General features: G+C 38.0%; 1 protein-coding gene across 2 annotated transcripts in view; it reads left to right on the top strand.

The window, feature by feature from the left end:
• CXADR (CXADR Ig-like cell adhesion molecule) overlaps positions 1-21,684 on the top strand; it is a 70,213-nt gene that overhangs the window by 6,922 nt on the left and 41,607 nt on the right. For both annotated transcript variants that reach the window (XM_063101523.1, XM_063101520.1), the window contains exon 2: positions 18,423-18,589. In XM_063101523.1, coding sequence (XP_062957593.1) covers positions 18,423-18,589 — 167 coding nt within the window. The remainder of the gene's footprint in view (positions 1-18,422; positions 18,590-21,684) is intronic.

Genomic DNA, 21,684 nt, shown 5'->3' on the forward strand with positions numbered 1-21,684 from the left:
TGTTTGGTGGCCAGCAAGTAGTGGATGTGAACTTTAAAGTAATTATTAATGTAACCAGAAAGCAATTAAAAATTATCTAACTAGGGCCAGCCCGTGGCTCACTTGGGAGAGTGTGGGGCTGATAACACCAAGGCCATGGGTTTGGATCCCTATATAGGGATGGCCGGTTAGCTCTCTTGGGAGAGCATGGTGCTGACAACACCAAGTCAAGGGTTAAGATCCCCTTACTGGTCATCTTAAAAAAAAAAAAATTAACTAAAATGACCTTATAGCTTTATCTCACTATTTTTCAAGAAAACAAGCTTAATAATTTAGAGTAGTAATTGATTGTCAGGTTGGTTTTAGATTTAGATTGGTTTCTATTAAGAGTGGTGCTAATGAGAAGTAAAAAGAAGTAGCAAGGAGAAACTTTCTCTAGCTCTGGTTTCCTAGGTTCTTTTCTACCTCATTCTTCAGTGGGGCTGAAATTACAAATGAAGAGCATGGTAATCAGTTCAGGAAGCTGGAACCTAGTTAGTCCATGGTTTGGTTTGGTGATCTCTTGGGGCTCTGTTATTCGTATTTCTTTGTTTACTTTTTCAAATCCATGGCTGACTGTGTATGAGTAAAAGATAATGGGAGCAAAGTTAGAAATGTTTCTGAGTTCAGTGGTGAGGCGGTGATGCAGGCGGACGTTCTGTCTCCCCCGTGCTTCCCACTGGTCTTTTCTGTAGGCTTCTTCCCTTGCCTCATGGCCTCGCTCATTCTGATAGGGAGTTAGCCAGTTTGGAGTTTTAACCTTAAAGGTCTTAATTTGACTCAGCAGTATTTGCAATTTATTTTAGTTGGCAGGGAGATAACAGCAGTCTCTTTATAGGGTAGGTGTGAGATCAGTTGCATGGTTTAGTTTGCCCTTTGGTATTTGGTGAGAAAAAGGGTTAACAAGTTAAAATAACCACCATTTAAACATACTGATAAAGTGCAGATTTCTTTGGCAACTTTTAAGTCATTTTCATGCTTTCAGAGGTATTTTACAAGTTGAAATGGGAATGATTTTGATTTCATTTAAAAACGTGTTTAGATTTCAAGAAGAAATAGCATAAGTAATTGTGGTTACCTTTTTACCTTCCTATAGTGTAGGTGTATTTTCTGCATGACACAGGTTTCTCCAAAGGAAGGATGGTTTGGCTACACAGATGAAGTTCTCTCAAGGAATCCCTAGTGACATCCAGATACAGTGAACCAAATTTGTTGAGCCACATCTTTGTTAAATTCTTAGAGTGAATATCACTGACCTTCCTCAGTCTCTCTCAAAAGCGAAGAGCATTTTGAACCTCTTGAATATTGGGCATTTCGCATGGGGGGGGAGTTCTCTAATGAACCAGACAAAAACTTTTGACATTGTTTTGTGCTGGGGTAGTTCTGCAGTACAATTCGAGAAGACTAACCTACTTAGTTATACAACGTGAAATCTGATACTTTTAGAATGAACTGTTAAATCTGGGCTAGAAAAGTGGTTGTACCTTATTTATTTATTGGTAGCTGGCCAGTAAGCGGATCCAAACCCTTGACCTTAGTGCTGTCAGCACCATGCTGTCCCAAGGAGCTAACCAGCCAGCCCCATACCTTATTTTTAAAGGCAATTTCACACACATTTCATTTGAATCCACCAGCAATCTTGGGGTGGAAGGACACATCATATTATTCTCATTTATGCGAATCATGTCCTAAAGCCAAGGACTGAGGCCAATAAATTGTGGCATTGGTGTAGAACAGTGCTGTCCAATAGAAATATAATGTAAGCTACATATGTCATTTAAAATTTTCTAGTAGCCACGTTAGAAGGCAAATAGTGGCTAAGGAGCTGCAATATTGGTCAGCATAGGTCTGGAATTTGGAGCCTTAGTTGCGGTCACCTTCCACTATAGAACGTCTCCTGGAACATCTAACCTGATAAAGCTTGGGCGCAATGTGCCACCAAAACAGCTTTGTCAAATGAAACACGCCTTTGGAATTGTTCTCATGAGATTTTTCCTAATTAATCATTTGTGTCACATAGTGTTTCCTGTTGGCAATGAGCTAAATCAAATCTCTTGTTTCTTACTTAGTTTCTTGTAATTATCAGACAATTTGTTACACACAAAATTATATCAACTGTTCTTATTTCATGTTCTATAGTTATAGGCATTCGCATTTTAAGTATAAGGCAGAAAAATAAATATATGCACAAAAATAATATTTTTTTAACTTGCCTATGGGGGAAATAAATGCATTTATAGAAGGGTGCAAAATAAGCAGGATAGAATGGCCCCTGGTTAATGGTTGCTGGGGAAATTTGAATTCACTTTGGGATATTAGAAAGGAATTTATATCAAGATTGAGGCAATCAAGTTAGATGTGCTTACAACAGGGATGATTTCCTTATTGCAATTAAGCCTTTCTTTATTAACTTCAGGATTTTCCATAAGGAGACACATTATTTACTCATTTTTCATTATGTCTACTTCTCGGGTTTCTTATTTTCTGTGATCTCATCTTTATGACACTTTATCCAGGCGAGGTTTTTGTTTGTTTGTTTTCTGGCAAATACTCACTTTTCTTGTCTCATGTTAATTAAAAAGGAAGAGAAGCAAGCCTGAGGTTTTTATGAGCAAGGAGGCAAAGGAAGATTTCCTAAAATGGAGTGATACGTACTATGAAAGTGATGAAAATATTCACCATGGCAACGGGTCTGTTTTACCCATAATGCAAAATACCCTATTTGCATGTGTTTTGCCAGATAATTCTGAAATTAGCATCTGTGTATTAGAGAACATGGGGAAGGTAATATACTCTTTAGATTGAAAAGAAGGAAGAGAATAATTTTGATGGAATTGAAATTTGAAAGCTTCCCTGAGATGAGTGTGTCTGTGTGAGGGGAGTGGAGGAGGGGTGGGTCACAGTCCAATTCAATAAATACTTGTGAAAAGTCTGTTTGCTTGTTTACTTTAACTCTCCTGTCTGGTGTTTCATTATAATTTACATTTTCTCTGGTCCTAATTTATAAATTATGTATTATATGTTTCTTCTAAGCAATCTCAATCCCTGTGGAAGCTTGAGGGGAAATAAATAACGTAATGTGTACTTATGGGCAGGTGTTATGATGGGTGCTTCTGGATACGATACTCTTGGCAAGCTTAAAGCTTCAGGGAGGAGTCAGACAATTATTCACGCAATTATAATGCCAGGCAGAACAAGGCAGAGATCACAGAAGATGTGCTGTGCAATGTAAAAACTTAACTGTATTCTGACTATTCTCTTGGGGCTCCATTGGCTTCTGCAAACTGTTTTCCCCTCCACCCTGTGTACCAACCTTCACCTCTGAGACTTCTGCTCTCTGCTTACACCTCATTCCAGGTTGCTTCTCCACATGGAGAAAGAAATTCCCCTCCTCATATTCCACCCCAAGCATAGCATGATCTTGGCATTTTAGTATTTATATTTTATACAATGCACTTTTTTTGGCAGCTGGCTGGTATGGGGATCCAGACCCTTACCTTAGTGTTACAACACTATGCTCTAATTAACTGAGTTAAGAGGCCAGCCCTTATAATGCACTTTACATTCTAGTCATTTACCTAGACAACCCTCTCCGTGTACTTTTTTACCTCTGAAATCTTGAATTCTGTCATAGTCTCAGCTTTTCCCCATTTCATCATGCCGCCTTCTTGATATCAGTGAGATCTCCAGACCTGCCCCCCACCCCGCCCCGCACTTTAATTTCCTCCCCCTGTTGGTCTTCCAGCCACATTTTTTATTTTTTGCTGGCCAGTACAGGGATTCGAACTCTGGACCTTGGTGTTATCAGTACCTTGCTCTAACAAACTGAGCTAAAACTGGCCACCCATCTGGCCACATTAAAACCAGAATTTCTTCAGTAATCCTGGATCCCATGGTTAGACCCCAGTACCCATCCTTGATGTGGATCAATCCTTCAGGCCTGTTTCTTTACTCCTGTTCATGGACTGTGATGCACAGCTGGAGAAAGAGTACAAATGCACAGCCGTGTGGATTGGGGAGATACTTTTTATTGTCTGGTTTGGCTATACTTTTTTCCTTAATTTAAGTACATCAATAAAGCGTTAGAACATTATATTTTTAACAAAGGCAATTTATTTTCTTTTTATTTTTCTTTTTTGACCAGGAAGGGGATCACAACCCCCGGCATGGTGTGGTCTGCACCACGCTCAGTCAGTGAGCGCACCGGCCATCCCTATATAGGATCCGAACCCCGCGGCCTTGGCGCTCCCAGCGCCGCACTCTCCCGAGTGAGCCACGGGGCCGGCCCTAACGAAGGCAATTTAAAGTGGCCTTTTTTGTCTCTAATTCCTTCAGCTCTTTTAAAATTTATTTACTTTTTTTTTTTTTGCAGCTGGCCAGTACAGGGAACTGAGCCCTTTACCTTGGTGTTATAACACTGCACTCTAACCAACTGAGCTAACTAGCCAGCCCTAAATTTATTTTTAAACCTTTTTAATTGGAGTGTGAGATTCATACACAGAAGAGCACACAGTTCAGAGCAGTATTTTAAGTGTACAGCACAGAGCATTGTCACAAAGTTGAACATATCCATGTACCTACCACCCAGATCAAGAAATAGAACATGACCCGCATCTCAGAAGCCCCCTCTTGCCCCTTCCAGTCCCTTCCTTCACTCTCTTCTGATTTCTAATAGTATCGGGTTAATAACATTTTATATAAATGAATTTTACAATATTTTTTTGTTGTTTTTTGTCCAACTTCTTTCACTTACTATCATGTCTGTGAGATTATTCACATTGTATAGCTCTGGTTTATTCATTTGCATTGCTCCATGGTATTCTATTGTGTGACTGTAAAACAGATGATTTACCTATCTCCTGCTGATGGACATTTTTGTCTCCAGGTTTTTGCTATTATGAAAATGCTACTATGATATTCTGATATGTGTGTTTTAGTGCACATGTGCACATATCTCTACCTGAGAATGGGATTTCTGGGTCCGGTAGGTTAGACATACGTTTCACTTCAGTTGGTACTGCCAAGCAGTTTTCCAAAGCTAATAGAGTATGAATTTCCAGTTGCTCCATCTCCTTATCTTAGCCTTTTTCATTTTGGCTATTCTGGTGGGGGTGTGAGTACCACATCATTGTAGTATTCTTTTTTTTTTTTTTTTAACATTTTTATTATGGAAAATTTCAAATATATGTAAAACTAGAGAAAATGCTATGATAGACCCTAGTATGAGGATACTTCAAAAAGTTCATGGAAAGATTCATATTATCTTTTTGTTTGTTTGTTTTGGCTGGCCAGTACAGGGATTGAACATACTATCTTTTAATTCTATTTTTCAACGAACTTTTGAAGTACCTTCATGTATCTTTGCTCAGCTCTATCAACTCTCAACTTATCTAGAGCTTTTGATGCCACTCTGTAGACTTTTGTTTTTTCCCCATTCCTCTTCACAGATGTCTCAGGCTTGGACCAGTCTCCAAAACCCTCTACCTACATCTTTTTCAGCCTCTTTTATTCTAAGTTAATGTTGTATGCCTCTGTATGCCTCTTTGTCACAGATTATCAGGTACAAATTCCCTTAATGTCTTTTTTTTTTGACAGCTAGTCAGGTATGGGGATCTGAACCCTTGACCTTGGTGTTACAACACTGCACTGTAACCTACTGAGCTAACAGGCCAGCCCTAAAATTCTCTTAATTTCTTGTACTCCATTGTATAAATTTAACTATAACTGTGCCAATCCTTACATCATTCCCTCCAGTCTTTTTTTTTGGGGGGGGGGTGGCTGGTATGGGGATCCCTTGCTGTTACTAACACTGCACTCTAACCAAGTGAGCTAACCAGTCACCCTTTCCCTCCTATGTTAATCAAAGGTGTCTTCTTTTGTTTGTTTTCTTTTGGTGGCTGGCTGGTTTGGGCACCCCAACCCTTGCTTGACTTTTCTGTTACAACACTGCACTCTAACCAACTGAGTTACCCCACCAGCCCTAAAGGTGTCTTATCTCTTGTTTTCTAGGACTCATTCTTTTCTGGGGTGTTGATCATTCTCTGAGTATTCTGCTTATATGTATTTTTACCTCTCTCATTCTATTTGCTCTTTCTATTTGATTTATAAACATGTTCAACATTTCTCATTTTAAAGCAACCTTTCCTTGACCCCACATAACACACTACTTTTCTTCTCCTTGAGAGCCACATTCCTCAAAACAGTAGTCATGTCTGTCTACTCACATGTCTCAAGTGCTGTGGTCAGATATATCTTGTCGCAAGTCCCCCAGAGCCTTCACTAAATTGGATTTGGCGTAGGTCACCAGTGATGTTCTAATTACCAAACCTAGTAGATACATTTCAGTGTCATTTCTTTACATAACAAATTTTGAATTTTTTCTTTATAGAAGGCACTGCTAGTTGTTAGGGATAAAAGATGAAAAGACACCTTTTCAACACTTAGGGGTTTGTATCATAGCAGGAATGACAGGCTTATAAGATGCCAATGAATTGTCTGCTAGCTACTGTTTATTAAATGAGTGAACACCAAGTTGTGCTGGGACTGTTCTAAGAGCTTTAGATGGATTATTTTATTTAATCCCTATAGTGAAGTAGGTATTGTTACTATTAATCCTCATTTTATTTATTTATTTATTTATTTATTTATTTATTTATTTATTTATTTATTTTTAAAAAAGATGACCGGTAAGGGGATCTTAACCCTTGACTTGGTGTTGTCAGCACCACGCTCACCCAGTGAGCAACCGGTCATCCCTATATGGGATCCGAACCCGTGGCCTTGGTGTTATCAGCACCACACTCTCCCGAGTGAGCCACGGGCCGGCCCTTAATCCTCATTTTAAAGAAGACACCTAGTCATAAAGAGGCTAGAAATTGCCCGTGGCCAAGCATTTAGTAAGCTAAATTTGAATATGAACCCAGATCTGTCTTTAGAGCTCATGCTTTTAATGGGCAGAATTGTTGCCATAATTCAAGACACTAATGTTTGAGAAATGTCTGCCACTTGTCAGGAGGTGGACTCAGAGAACTCCTGTTAATGCCACTGAGATGTGGGTGGAGGGGAGGGGAAAGGATGGATGTCAGGGGAAGGCTTCTTGTTGGTTGATTGATAGTCTAGAATTAGAACATATTTAGGTCTGAAATAGATAATTAACTTCCTAGAGAAGCAGTGTGTCCAAAATGATACAGAGCTTTTTTTGTGTGACAAATTTAACAACAGATTTCTAGTCTGATATTTATTTCCCTGTTAAAAAAAAAAAAAAAGTTTACCCAAACTACTGAACCATATGCTACCTAAAATGCTACTTAGAAATTTAGTGTAGGAGAGTAGTGTAAATTCTAAACCTTCCTCCAACATTGTGATTGGAATGGGGTTTCTGATAATTTACTCACTGTGTTTTATAGTGATTTTAGAAAAATCTGTTTGGTGTGTTCACAAGTCAACTTGTACATACAAGTTGGGTGAGTGTGGCTCTGGAGTCAGTCTGTCCAGATCTGAATCTTGCTCCGTAAATAGCTAAGATATTTCTCAGCGTCTCTGTTTCCTTCATTGTAAAATAAGGATAATATTAGTATCTCTCTCATGGAGTTATGAGAAATGAAAAAGTTAATATGTATAAGGTATTATAAAAAGTGCTTGGTGTATAATAGGATACTTCAAAAGGTTTGTGGAAAAACAATTGAAAGATATCATGAGTCTTTCCATGAATTTTCTGAAGTACCCTCGAAAGTACTCAGTCACTGTTAGTTGCTGTTTATTGTGAAGATGATGGTTTCCCCATTTTCATCCCAGTTTATTTCCTGGGCACCTTTTTGATTCCTTATTTGGGGAAGGGAACTGGGAATTGTTATTTAAAAAGTACAAAAAAAGCAAATAAGTATATTTATGCCATTTCTCATTGTTGTTAACTTATCTGACTATAAGTATTAATTTTCCTAGCTCTGAGTACATAATAACATTCTGTACTGAGTAACACACATGGGAATTAAACAGCTGAAACTCCTAGACAGCAAAAAGCATAATTTCTACCTACCTGCAAATATTTTCTTCTCATTCTCAACAATATTTAAAGGCCTAGTTGTAGTCATGTGTCACTTAAGATGGGATATATTCTGAGAAGTGTGTGATTAGGTGATTTAGTCGTGTGAACATCAGGGAGTGTACTTACACAAACCTATACGGTATAGCCACGTTTGCATATGTGGTCCATTGTGGACCGAAATGTCATTACGTGGCATGTGACTGTACTATAATGGTGGGAAGGTTGTGTAATACAGAGATGGGAGCAATTAACCACTGCCTGTGGAGATCAGGGAAGCTTCAGAGAGGAGGTGACATATTTTGGTAAATGGCTAGAAGGGAGCAAGGGAGATAATGGACCTTTGAGTCATAAAAGGGAAAGCAAACGCCAACACGAGTGTTCCACAAGCACTTAGCTGTCCTTTTTTGCCTTAGAGCCTCCTCTGATTTGTTCCTTCTATGATTGGCCCCCGACCAGGACAATTTCACTGTTATGGTTCCATCTTTGATAGAGAAAGGACTTCCCTTATTCCCACCCACTCTCAGTTGTATTTCATCTTGTTTTTTCTCCACTGTTAGTTTTTTCTCCACTGTCTTTCACCTCTAGTGGATCCTTTAATTATTTCCTCTCTCTTATGTGAAGGTACCTGTGCCTGTGAGCTTTGCTTTGCCTCTTTTCTCAACAGTTCCCCAAATTGTGATCTGCTTACCTCTAGACATCCAAAATTGCTGGATTGCTGTTTTATCCTGTTGTAATGAAGTGCTTTGTTGATTGCTTAGATCTCAAGACAGATTCAGTTCACAGGCCCTCTCTGCACCCAAGTGAAAAGGCCACACCTGTCACTGCTTGAATTCTACAGTGTGACATGATCTTTAAAATCCCTGTGAGAATGCCATCACTGGTCAGACTTCGCATTTAGTATCTTGCTGGTATAGGTAAAAACACAGAAAATATATTTCTAAACATTCCTTTTATTGCCTCAATGATAGAACAAAGAAGATCCTTATTCAGATGGCTGACCAGTTAGCACAATTAGTTAGAGCACGGTGTTATAACACCAAGGTCAAAGGGTTTGGATCCCCATACCAGCCAGCCACCAAAAAAACCCAACAGTAACAACAACAAAAACCTTTTTCATTCAGCAAATGTTCGTTGAATGCTAGCTGAGTACCTGAAATTTTGCTGTGCTATATGGAATCAAGACCAGCATGGTCTTTGTCTTCAAAGTCAAATGTGAAATAGTCATGGGGGGTAGAGGGTAGGAAGGACACAGTAAAGCAGTAATTTCAGTAAAGTGAGATAAGTGCCTGCGATAGAGGCATTATCGGTGGCCTGAAGAGTACAGAGGGGACTCCTGGTTCAATCCATATATGGGAACAAAGAATGCTTTCTGGAAAAAGTGACCTAACTTAGACCTTAGTAGTAGAAGTTAGCCTAAAAGGTGGATGGAGCAGAGAAGCAGGTATCTTAAATGTGCAAGTGCTTAGTGGGGAGTGAGGATAAAGAACTGGTGTGGGGAGAGAGGATGAAGAACTGGTGTAGCATACCGTGGGAGTGGGGAGTAGTAAGAAAGTAAAGAGTGTCTGATCATACAGGGCCTTGAAGGAGGGTTAAGGTGTCTGAATCAATGTGGAGCCACCACAGATTTTCAAACATGGCAATGGCATCTTTTTTTAAAAAAATCAATTGTATAAAAACACTCTGGGTGAAGTATGGAGAACGGGTTAGAATGAGAAAGAGTGGACCCAGGGAAGCCAGTTAGCAAGCTAACTTCAGGCCACGTGAGAGATAATAGTGGCCTAGATGTAGATTAAAACAGTTGGTTTTGCAGTATATTAAGGAGGCAGAATTAAGAGGACACAGAGTTGTTTGAATGAGGAGGAAGTGAATGTTGATACCTCCTCCCTTTAATTTTATTTACAGGTTTGTGCGAATGGATCGATGATGCAGCTATTTCTTGCATCCATGATCTTATGAGGATTGGTTGTTGAAGGTGATGGTGGTAGGTCAGATCACTGAGATAGGGAATTTGGAGGAGAAATTAGGGTTGTGCTAAGGGAACAAACCCATCACGGTTTGATGTCACTGGTCACTCTGCTCCCAAATCAAGTATGTGAGTCAAATTCTAAAATGACCCCATATTTTCTCATATTATAAGAAGTCTTCCAGCCCATCTTTTTTTTTTTTTTTTTTTTTTTTTGACCGGTAAGGGGATCTTAACCCTTGACTTGGTGTCAGCACCACGCTCAGCCAATGAGCGAACCGGCCATCCGTATATGGGATCCGAACCCGGGGCCTTGGTGTTATCAGCACCGCACTCTACCGAGTGAGCCACGGGCCGGCCCAGCCCATCTTTAAAACCATTGGCAGTTTGTGCTTTTCTCATTTTAGATTCATAGGGGATCTACAAAGATATCACTACCACCTTTTTCCTGCTCTGAATTCTCTTGCCTCATTTCCTCATTTTTTATGTTAATGCCTTTATTATCCTCTTACTTCCCCTTTCTCATTCTACATTAGTCTGGATTAAGTAACTAGAATTATTCAACATTTACCTGGATTTCACATGAGAAACAGTTCCTTGGTGTAATTGTCCGTAATGCCTATTCCACAGGTTTTGTAAGGATTAAATGAAATAACAAATGTAAAGCCCCTTGGACAATGCCTGACTTACAGATAAGCAGTAAATTTAAATTCTTGTATGCCTTTGTATCTTAGTGTACATAAATTATTTTTCTCGCCTTACCTGGAAGGACCATCCATGCAGTTCCCTAGTAGCTGTCTTTATTGGCTATGGATTGATAAGCACATTTTCCCACTGTTTCGTGAATTCTCAATATGTTTAAATCCTCTTGAGAAGTTTCTGCTGAATGCATTAACCTCATATACAGTTGAACAGCATATCTCTTCCATGATGAAAAACCTCATTGCTCCAGGGAACTAAAGGCAGTCTATGTTAATCTGTTCAGTCTGCCATAACAAAATACCATAGACTGGATGGCTTAAACAGCAGAAATTTGTTTTCTCACAGTTCTGGGGGCTGGGAAGTCCAAGATCAAGGTGTCAGCAAATTCAGTTTCTGGTGAGGGCCTGCTTCCTGGTGTGTAGACTGCTGCCTTCTTGCTGTATCCTCACGTGGCCGAGAAAGAGAAAGAGCTCTGATATCTCCTCCTATTCCTTAAGGGTACTGGTTTTGTTCGTTCAGGGCTCCACCCTTGAGATTTTATTTAACCTTAATCATATTTTAAAAGGCCTCATATCTGATATAGTTACGTGGGGGGTTAGGGCTTCAACAAATAAATGTTTTCTATTTATTTATTTTTTAATTGACATGTAATAGTTGTACATATTTATGGGGTACAGAGTAATATATATATATATATATATATTTTTTTTTTTTTTTTTTAAGATGACTGGTAAGGGGATCTTAACCCTTGAGTTGGTGTTGTCAGCGCCACGCTCACCCAGTGAACTAACCGGCCATCCCTATATGGGATTTTAACCCTTGGCCTTGGTGTTATCAGCACCACACTCTCCCGAGTGAGCCACAGGCCGGCCCCCAGAGTTATATTTTGATACATGTGTACACTGTGTGATGATCAAATCAGGCTAATTAGCATATCTACCATCACCAACATTTGTTATTTTTTTGTGATGAGAACATTTGAACTCCTCTCTTCTAGCCATTTGAAAATACATAATAAATTATTGTTTTTTATAGACACCTCACACTACTATAGAATACTAGGATTTATTCTTCCTTTTTTTTCACTTTTTCCTCCATTTTCTAATTTTTTTATTCTTCCTTCCAAGTTGTAATTCTGTATCCATTAACCAACCTCTCCCTATCCCCATTCCCTCTTACCCTTCCCAGCCTCCAGTAATGTCAATCCTACTCTTTACTTCTATGAGCTCACTTTTTTTTTTTTTTAGCTCCCACATATGAGTGAGAACATGCAGTATTTATCTTTCTGTGCCTGGCTTATTTCACTTAACAATGATGTCTTTTGGGCTCATCCATGTTCCCACAAATGACATGATTTCATTCTTTTTATGGCTGAGTAGTATTCCATTATGTGTATATACCACATTTTCCTTATTCAGTCATCTGTTGATGGACAGTGAAGTTGATTCCATACTTTGGCTATTATAAATAGTGCTGCACATGGGGGTATAGGTATCTCTTTGGCATACTGATTTTCTTTCTTTTAGATAAGTACCCAATCGTGTGATTGCTAGATCTATGGTAGTGCTGTTTTTAGTTTTTTGAGAAACCTCCATACAGTTTTCTATAATGGTTGTACTTATCAACATACAAATTTTGAGGGGACATGATTCAGTCTATAGCATAGTCTCCCGAAAAGTATAATTATATTTGCATATTTATTGTATATTTATTAGTATACATTATTGTGTTTAAGATCATGTTCTTGAAAGATCTAATTTGATTTAGATGCTTATCTTTGCTGTTAAGTGAATAGAATTAAACCTGAAGGTGGCAATATTGAGTAATACTTCTATTAATATGAGTAGAAGTTGATACTACCCAGAAACCAAACTTAAATAAGGTCCTTTTGTTGGAGTGGAATGGTTCTACCTATTTGCCTTAGTGCTTTGTTTCAGGTCGAGGAGCTTGGATTTCTTACCCTAATTTTCTTGCCTGTTGTTGGACCTTTAGGTTGTTTTCCTGTTTTTGGAGTGCATCAGTGAATAAAAGAGAATAATGCATCACTGAATGATATCCTTGCACATAATGAGCTCTTGTGAGAGTTCAGCTGCATTTCCTAAAAGTGGGTTACTACATGACATTTCACAGGTCTTTATTGTGTTGACAATAGGTTGTACCAATTTACTCTTCGTATTGCCACAATTTACACTTTTGCCAAGCTTGGCTTTATTAATTTTAATCACTGTCAATTTTATATGTGAAATATGGTATCGAATTATTTTAATTTATAGTTCTTTAGTTATGAATGTGGTTGCATATTCTCTCAGTCTTTATTTTTAAATAGACTTTATTTTTTAGAGCAGTTTTAGGCTCTCAGCAAAATTGAGCCAAAAGTACAGGGTTCCCTTTATCCCCTGCCACCCCCCACCTTCCCCGACTGTCATCCCCCGAACTGATGAACCTGTATTGACCCATCATTATCACCTAGTGTCCACCGATTACGTTAGGGTTCACTCTTGGTGTTGTATATTCTATGGGTTTGGACAAATTTATAATGACATGTAGCCACCATTATAGTTTTGGACAGAAGGGTTTCACTGCCCTAAAAATCCTACCTTCTCTGCCTATTCATTCCTCCCCTCTTTCCCCTGCAGCCACTGATTTTTTTTACTGTCCCTGTAGTTTTGCCTTTTCCAGAATGTCATATAGTTGTAATCATACAGTATATAGCCTTTGCAGATTGGCTTCTTTCACTTAGTAATGTGCATCTAAGATTCCTCCATGTCTTTTCATGGCTAGATAATGTGTCATTTTTTGCATCAGGAAGCACATGATGTCTGTTTGTACTGATGAAGGTAGCTGATCATTTGGATAAGGTGGTGTCTACCAGAATTCTCCACTGTAAAGTTACTACTTTTCACTTTGTGTAAGTATTTTTTGGGAAGAGACTTTGATACTATGTAAAATATAGTGTTTCTCATCATACTTTTACCCAATAATTTTCAGCATCTTGCCTAAAACATTTATTACTGTGGTTTTGCCAAATGGTGCTTTTCTAACTTTAGCCAAATTTTTGTCTTTTCCTTCACAGCTTTTGTGTTTTTCTTTTGTACTTTTCTCTAAGGCTTTCTTCACTCAAAACATTATTAAAAGTTCTCACATTTATTTATCTTTCTAAAATACCAACCTATGATTTTAAGATTGCTTGAAAGAAAAGATCACTGAAGACCATCCAGGTTGACAAATAGCTTAAACTTGAAAAAGAAAATTAAAGAAATTAAGGCATGTCATCAGTTCAAAACATCACCTCCCTTTTAGACGAATAATAGCTCCTTCCATTATCTCCAGTTATGCTCCTTTCTTAGAGTGGAAACAAATCTTCTAAGGCCTTAGTGGGAGGTGACATCAAGGGCTAAAAAATACTCTTTGGTGAACTCATCACTTTGATGCTCAGATAGAAGTCAGACTGGGCAGAAGAGAAGCTCTAAACATACAAAGGACTTTGAAATTTGAGATTAAAAAAGCAAGCAGAAAACTGAGAGATATTATTTTAGTCACTGCTAATATGGGATATGATTCAGTTTGTTTATCTAATCCAGCATTGAGCATTTATTAACTGGATTCTGCAAACACTTGTGGATTGATAATATGCTGCATATTTCATCATACTTGGAATATAAATTTGAATAAAATTATAAGAAGAGTTGATTTTTATTTAGTTTTCAAACCATGTTGGAACCTGCAAGTACTTTGCAAGTTAAATTATCACTCAACTGGCTGCATAAGTAGAATTGGGCAGTATTAGGAAAGAATCCCCAGAGACATTGCATGAGACCAAGTGTCTGCCTTCTGTCTTATACCAGTTGTGACTGTTGCATACTTCAGCACTTGAAAAACTATGCCTCTGTGACAATAGGCCCTCCAGTGTTGCTAGGAAACCCAATAACTGTTTTTTATAACCTTGAGATTTCACTTCATTTCTAGTGCAACACAAAGAAGAGCGGTCAAATGTTTTAAACAGTTTTTGAAAAAGAAATACCGAAAGCCATTTAAAAACCTGTTTAAAATTTCTCAAGCGGTATACACATGAGAAAATCACAGAGTAAAGCAGAAATGAAGAAGTGAACAATCACTTTAAAATTTCAGTTCTGGAAAGATAATTGCACTTTTTTTTTTTTTTTTTTTTTTTTTTTTGGTGCCTGGCTGGTACAGGGATCTGAACCCTTGACCTTGGTACTGTTAACACCATTCTCTTACCAGCTTATTAGTAACTGGCCAGCCCCAAAATAATTGTTAGTAATGGTTTGGTATATATCTTTTCAGATCATTTTTATTCACATACTTATAACTATTTTTTAAGGTAATCGTTTAAAGTAAAAGTAATTTTTATATATCAAACAAGAAAGAATGAAACATAATACTGTGAAAACTAAGATGCTTTTTATTCTAATGACTTTCTGTAGTATAAACACTGAGAGCATGAATTAGGAGGATTTGAACTTTAACACATTTGGATGTCTAATTGATGTCATTTAACTTTATTTGATTTTTACAAAATGAAAACTCTAAAAGTGCACAGTGACCAGGAAGTTTCAGTTAATTTATAGCAATTTTTCATTCTCACTTATATATATTTACCTCCATAATTTTAGACTATGTCTTAATTCATTTTGAAATGGAATTTTCATTTTGGAATTTGGAATGGAATTTGATACATAAAGTATTAATGGAACTTGATATGTATCAAATGGAATTTGATTCGTATCAAATGGAATTTGATACATAAAGTATTAATAACCAGACAGATTAAATGCAGGCAACAAGTTGTAGGAGCTATAGAAAGAAGTATTTGAAGTAGCAGGAATTTTTTCTGGCAGATGAATGCTTTTTTCCAAAATTTCTAAAATTGATAAAAGTTATAGTCCAATAACCAATTCTTTTCTACTATATGTGAGGAACTAAAACAGGAGATAGTGGTACCCATAATTTCTCCCAATCCTAATGGAGCTAATGATTTAACGGTAAATCAGGACGTGCATTTTAAAAGGTCCTAAAAAATACAAGGTAGTGTGGGAAGAAGATAAGCTCCTCAATATCTATGATATGTGACAAAACCCTGGACGCTACCTAAGTCAGCATCACCGTAAAGTTTATAAAGAAAAAAAAAAATCCAAAGTGGCATATTCTAAGTGCTAAATGGATGACAGAGATAGTAAAAGTACTGTGAGCATTCATAGAAAGAATAGTCAGTGTAGGGTGGAGAGGTAGAATGCTTTAGTTAATGAGGTAGGAATGGAACTGCGTTTATTAGAAGTGATAGAAAGTATTTTTTTCAGAGGTTTAAATATTCAGGAGAAACACTTGAGATTATACACATAAACATCAAATCATATCACTTTAAAATAGAAATGTGGACATGAAATGGGTACTGGAGTAGTATGGACTTTGTGGGGGATAAGTAGCTGATTTGGGCGGAATCAGTGGGTTTGGATGGTGAATCATCAACCTTGCCTGTGTAACAAGCCACTGTTCAGATCCTGGGGGGTTGCCAGTTTATTCTAGGCCAAGATGGGAAGTTCTAGACTCATTCACAAGGCTGCGGACCCTGGGCTGGGCTGGGCTGGGGCCAAGTATTCTGGGGCAGCTCCCCGTGGGGTGGTTGCAGCTATTGGTCAGAATCCTCAGGTTCCTTCCTGTGTGGTTTGTTCACACAGTGCCAGGCCTCTTTGAAGTGAGAGTGGGGCAAGCAAGGGCACTTGGGGCCTAGACTTGCAACTCAGCAGCGCTCCTGCCACACACGTTCTGTTGCTCACAGCAAGGCCAGCCCCAGATTTAAGGGACGAAGTGCAGAGAATTTGTATTCATTTTTAATCTATTTGAGGAGTACACTTACATGTGATTAAAAGCTTAGAATGGTGCCTGAATGTAAATGGCTATGAATGTAACCTGGCTTTTCTTTAATTCCGTATCTATTGGCTTCGACTTTATTAACATATTACTACAACTTATAGTCTGTGTATTAAACTTATTTGATGGCTGATGGAAAGGATCACGCAGTGGTTAATAACTTACCTCTTCATTTTGGTTTGTTCTGTTGGAATTAATTATTTGAAAAACAACATCAAAATAGTCATTGTAGAGAACTAAGACTCTGGACTGATTTACTCTTAATTTGGCTGTAATGTGTTTATCTTTATGGTGGGAACAGAGAGAAGGGAAGGAAAGAGAGAGGCAGGCCCCATGCACCATAATCCTAGTGCTTAGGGCCTATTCCAGGAGGTCATTATCCAGCCCTGAGTGTCATTGTCAGCTGAGGTAGCTTTCCATATGTAGAACTGCTGCTTTACAAGAAACAGTGAAACTTACAGTTCTTCATGCGTTAGATGTTTGAGTTTATACTTAGGAAAGTATTGGGTTATCACAAGGAAACCATAGATGTGACAAACTGGTGCTGTGCAAACTTTCGTAGTGTAAATAGCAAGAAAATTAAGTTTTATGTGATAGTTCATTTACAGACTAAATTTGCATTTTAAATCAAGTTGATGGCTTGTTCATACTTACTGAAGTTTGAAGACAAGTGTTAAACAGATGTATTTTTATGTGGAGATTGATTGATATACACAGAATTGCTTGTCTTTTGAAAAACAAGATGTGAATTGATTATAAACTCAATATTTTTTCTCTTATGAAGCAAGAAATAGTGCCATTTTGCTGATAGTTTATTTCCACCTTTTATGCATGTGAGAGATACCAGTATTGTTAATAGTAAGCCGTTAGCAAGGTGAGCTCTTACAGAATTGCAGTGGGTTTAAGTCATCTCTTTTTGACAAACTCAATTGAAAGAATGTTTGTGGGAATTTTTGCTTGTTTGAAACTTAGTATATCTTATTTTGGCTTTTACATATTTGTCAAATATTGCCACTCAGCATTAATTTTCACTTTAATTGTGATCTAAATGGGAGTTTTATAGAATATAAATATCAGAATAAGTTATGGAAATTTAAGATGTCTTTTAAAAATAATAAGATAAATATGATTGACTTTTTCAGACAAAAAATAGGAAAGGGATGAACAGTAAAAAATGTCTGAAAGATAATATCGAGGTCAACTGTTTTGTAAATTAAATAATATATATGAATTGACAGTGTTTTCTTTCTTTCTGAATTGTCCTCATCAAAGTTTATTGCTTAGAAATATTTTTAAGCATTCAATAGAAGTTCATAATCAAACTTAATAAAAATTTAGAATTAAAGAAGGCTTGGCAGAAAATGTGTCAAAATTTATCAGTATGTGCCCCACCGATAATAATGAGTTCCCAGTGTGTTCTCCACACTGAGCCGAGCATGAATTAATGTATAGCCTTGAATTTGTATAACTGACCTTTCAGAGGTTCTAGCTAAGTTCAGTTTTAAACATCTGCTTGGATATAGAAACCCTCTACTAGTAGAAACTTCTTTTATGTAGTGTTGGGAAGTTCACAGTGTTCTTACAGGGAATTGTATCGAATGTGATAATATTAATAGTGTCATTCCACTTTTACAAAGGCACAAACTAAAAACTGGGCATTGCTGAGTTTGAAATCCATTCCTCTGGACTCAGATCCCATCCTGTTTCCCCAGCGTCACTGTGCTCTTCCTGAATGGCTGCAGGCACTGTGCATGCTGCCTGCGTGATAACAGATGCTTAGTCTCACGTACATGTTTCATTTTCCAGGTTTCACCAAAAGTCTGAGTATCACTACTACTGATCAGATGATTGAAAAAGCCAAAGGGGAAACTGCCTATCTGCCATGCAAGTTTACTGTTGGTTCTGAAGACCAAGGGCCGCTGGACATTGAGTGGCTGCTTTCACCAGCTGATAATCAGAAGGTGGATCAAGTGGTAAGTTTGCTAAATGCTTGCTCACTCAGCAGATGGTCTGTGCATTGTCTTCTGTGTCCATCACTCTGCTGATCATATGGATGGGGTCTAGGGAGCTGGGAAAAAGCTCCTGATTTCTCAGGCTTATGGTCCAGGTGAGGAAGGCAGTTGTTCTGGTGGAAAGTGAGGACACATATGCAGTGGAGTGAAATGGATAATAAGTGACTTAAGATTACAGAAGAGGAAAAGCCCTCTAGGCCTCTTAGAGAAGGCATCAGGGCAGAAGAGGAACTTGTGAAAGTTCTGAAAATCTGCATTTGGAAGTGTAAGATACCTGACAATAATGGAGGGGTATGTGGAGCAGACATGATAGCCAGGCAGGAGAGTGCATAGTGGTGGGGGATGGCGAGTCAACTGCACTTTGTTAGAGGTTAGATAGAATTACATTTTTAAGTTTTGCACACAAACAGACTCTGTCACCAGTAGAAGGATCGTTAAATGTAACAGTGTAATGCAGGTACATATTATTACAGAGCCTGTATTCCTTATTTCTTCAAGTTAAAATCCTGTACAATGAATTTCTTAAAAATCAAAACAAAGTATAGCATAAAAAAGTATAAAATATTTAATCTTAAATTTTAAAAAAATGAAGATATTTTATAGTATTTTTTTCTAATCAAAGTAATAAGATAATTACTAATGTTGGTAACTGGGGAAGCTAAAAATAGCACAGAGGAGGAAACTTGCCCAGTAATCTCACCTCCAATTACATATATCACACTTTGCCTTTTAAATGGTTCCAGAATATCTTACTTTATTTAGAATGTCACATATTCGTTTCATCTGACACATTTAATAAAAAAATCAATGTTAATAAATTACATTAGACTAGGGAGAGGAAAACAAGTCCATTTAGAAGAATGTGGTAATATATATATTTGGAAAAGAAATTTTATTTTTAACTATTGTCCATGTCAGAGATGAGATTATTTAAAAACTGAAAGTAAAATTCTTCCATTTAATGGCTGAGTCAGTATAGTTAGATAATTAATATTTTTGGCAAATCCAATCAGTTTGCCTACATTGCATTTGTGAAAAATAATTAAATGCTTGTGCCAAGTTGTGAATGACTATGGCCTCCCCCTCCAAGGACATAACCTCTGCCTTGATTCAGCTACTGAAACTTCCTTCTGTCTCTCTAAGCAAAATAAATTGAGCTTGACTCATTCTGTCTGTTTCCTCCCTGTCTTGCTCTTACTACCCTTTCTCTCCTTTCTCTCTCTCTGTGGAAGTGTCAGCACCCTGACTACAGGCTTGTGGTCCTGCAGTTCCTGCTTTCCCCTGCCAGTGCTGTGCCCATTTCCCTTTAGAGTCCAGAACTCTGATCCCGTGCTTAAGACAGGTGAAGCTGGGGATGTATGTGGAGAGCACGGGTCTTCAGTGCTTCAGGCTGAAGACTGATGAGATGAGTGAAACTTATGGCAAGGTGTACATGGAGACCAAAGCACAGTGTGCCCCAAGCCTTTAGTGTGCATGTTAATGGAAGGAGGACCCTAGTCTTCCATTCTGAGTGGGACCCTCAGCCTTCCTGTGCACGGGAGTTGTGAGATAAGTGTGGAACTGGGACTTGGCTTTAAGTGCCCATCTCTGGGTTAAAACCTAGCCTCTAACCTAAAACACAGTAAAAGCAGACCAAAAGAAAGATAGAAGAGTTAGGGAGAAATTGACGCAGAAAAGGATGCTTACATAGAATGACCCTATTTTAATGTATTTAAGCTAGCAGACAGTGTGGTTAAGGACCAGGAATCAGAGAACTGGGCTGGAGAAATTTCCGTTCTTATTTCCTGTGTGACCTCTTTAGTCAGCAGTTAACATGTGCTATGCACTGGGTAGTATTTTATATACTTTAATTATATGTACTTATTAAATCCTTAAAATGACACCCTAAAGTGAGAGTTATGCATATGAAAAAGAGGAAACAGAGGCCTGGAGATTTGAAGGAACATTCCCAGGGTCACACAGCTGGCAACAGGTGCAGTTGGGATTTGAACCAAGTCTGTCTGACACTCACACCTGCACTTTTATTATCCTTTGCACTATCTTGTACTGCCTCCCATGTTTCATAAACTTCTGTTTCCTCATGTGTAAATTAGGAACAAACACTCCTACCATCTCAGAGTTGTTAGGAGAATTCAGTGTAATATTGTATGCAGAAGCATTTGTAAGTTTATTAGTGATACGGAAATGTTAATCATTACTACACTAAGTCAAATGGATCTGGTTCGCATCTTAGCTGTATGACTTTGCAAAAGTTGATCTGTGAGAGCCACTGCTTTCTTCATCCTAAATGTTAAATGTGAAAGATGCAGGGTTGTAAGGAGGAAGCAACGAAGACATGTAAAATTGCCTGTTAGTCCCGTTTCTTAATTACCATTTATAATATTGTTTTCATAGGAAAATACTAAGATAGTTTACAAAATAACCAACAGTGGGGACACATCTTACTTGCCAGGCCTTCCTTAAAAGACTACTGAAGTGTGTGTATAGCAGAGTGAGCTATTGAAAATGCAATACTGGATTGAACTTCATGGCCTTTTACAATGCGCAAGTCAGTAGTTAAACACAGAGGAAGATAGGGCAGCTTCTTTTGTGGAGTCCTCAGTATTGTTGCTGACAAGCAGGTGTGGCAGAAGATGGAGCAAATAAAGGAATGGTTTGTGTTTACAGAGTAAGTCAGCTGTGGACACTTCAGCTGCTGCTTTTATTCCCATAGCAAGCTGGTATTGAGTGCATCCTCCATGCAGACACTTAATATATAAAGAAAAGCTCTTTAGTGGATTAGGGGTGGGGTCAGTGTGGTAGGGGAGGAGATAATACAGAAAAGAACCCAAGTCCCTCCACTCAAATTGCAACAGAATAAACTTGGGAAAGTATTCTTGGATGACATTTATTCTGATTATATTGCACATAATTAGCATCTCAAATAAAAATTTATTTGTGCAATATAGACTTATTGTGTTTCCTGATTACCATTTGAGTTTGGCACTACTGTCCTTTGGCCCTTGGATCTTGTGACCAGAATGAGGGATTTCATTAGGGAATATGGAAAACTATAA

This window comes from Cynocephalus volans, chromosome 1 (genome assembly GCF_027409185.1).
Source record: "Cynocephalus volans isolate mCynVol1 chromosome 1, mCynVol1.pri, whole genome shotgun sequence".
NCBI lineage: Eukaryota > Metazoa > Chordata > Mammalia > Dermoptera > Cynocephalidae > Cynocephalus > Cynocephalus volans.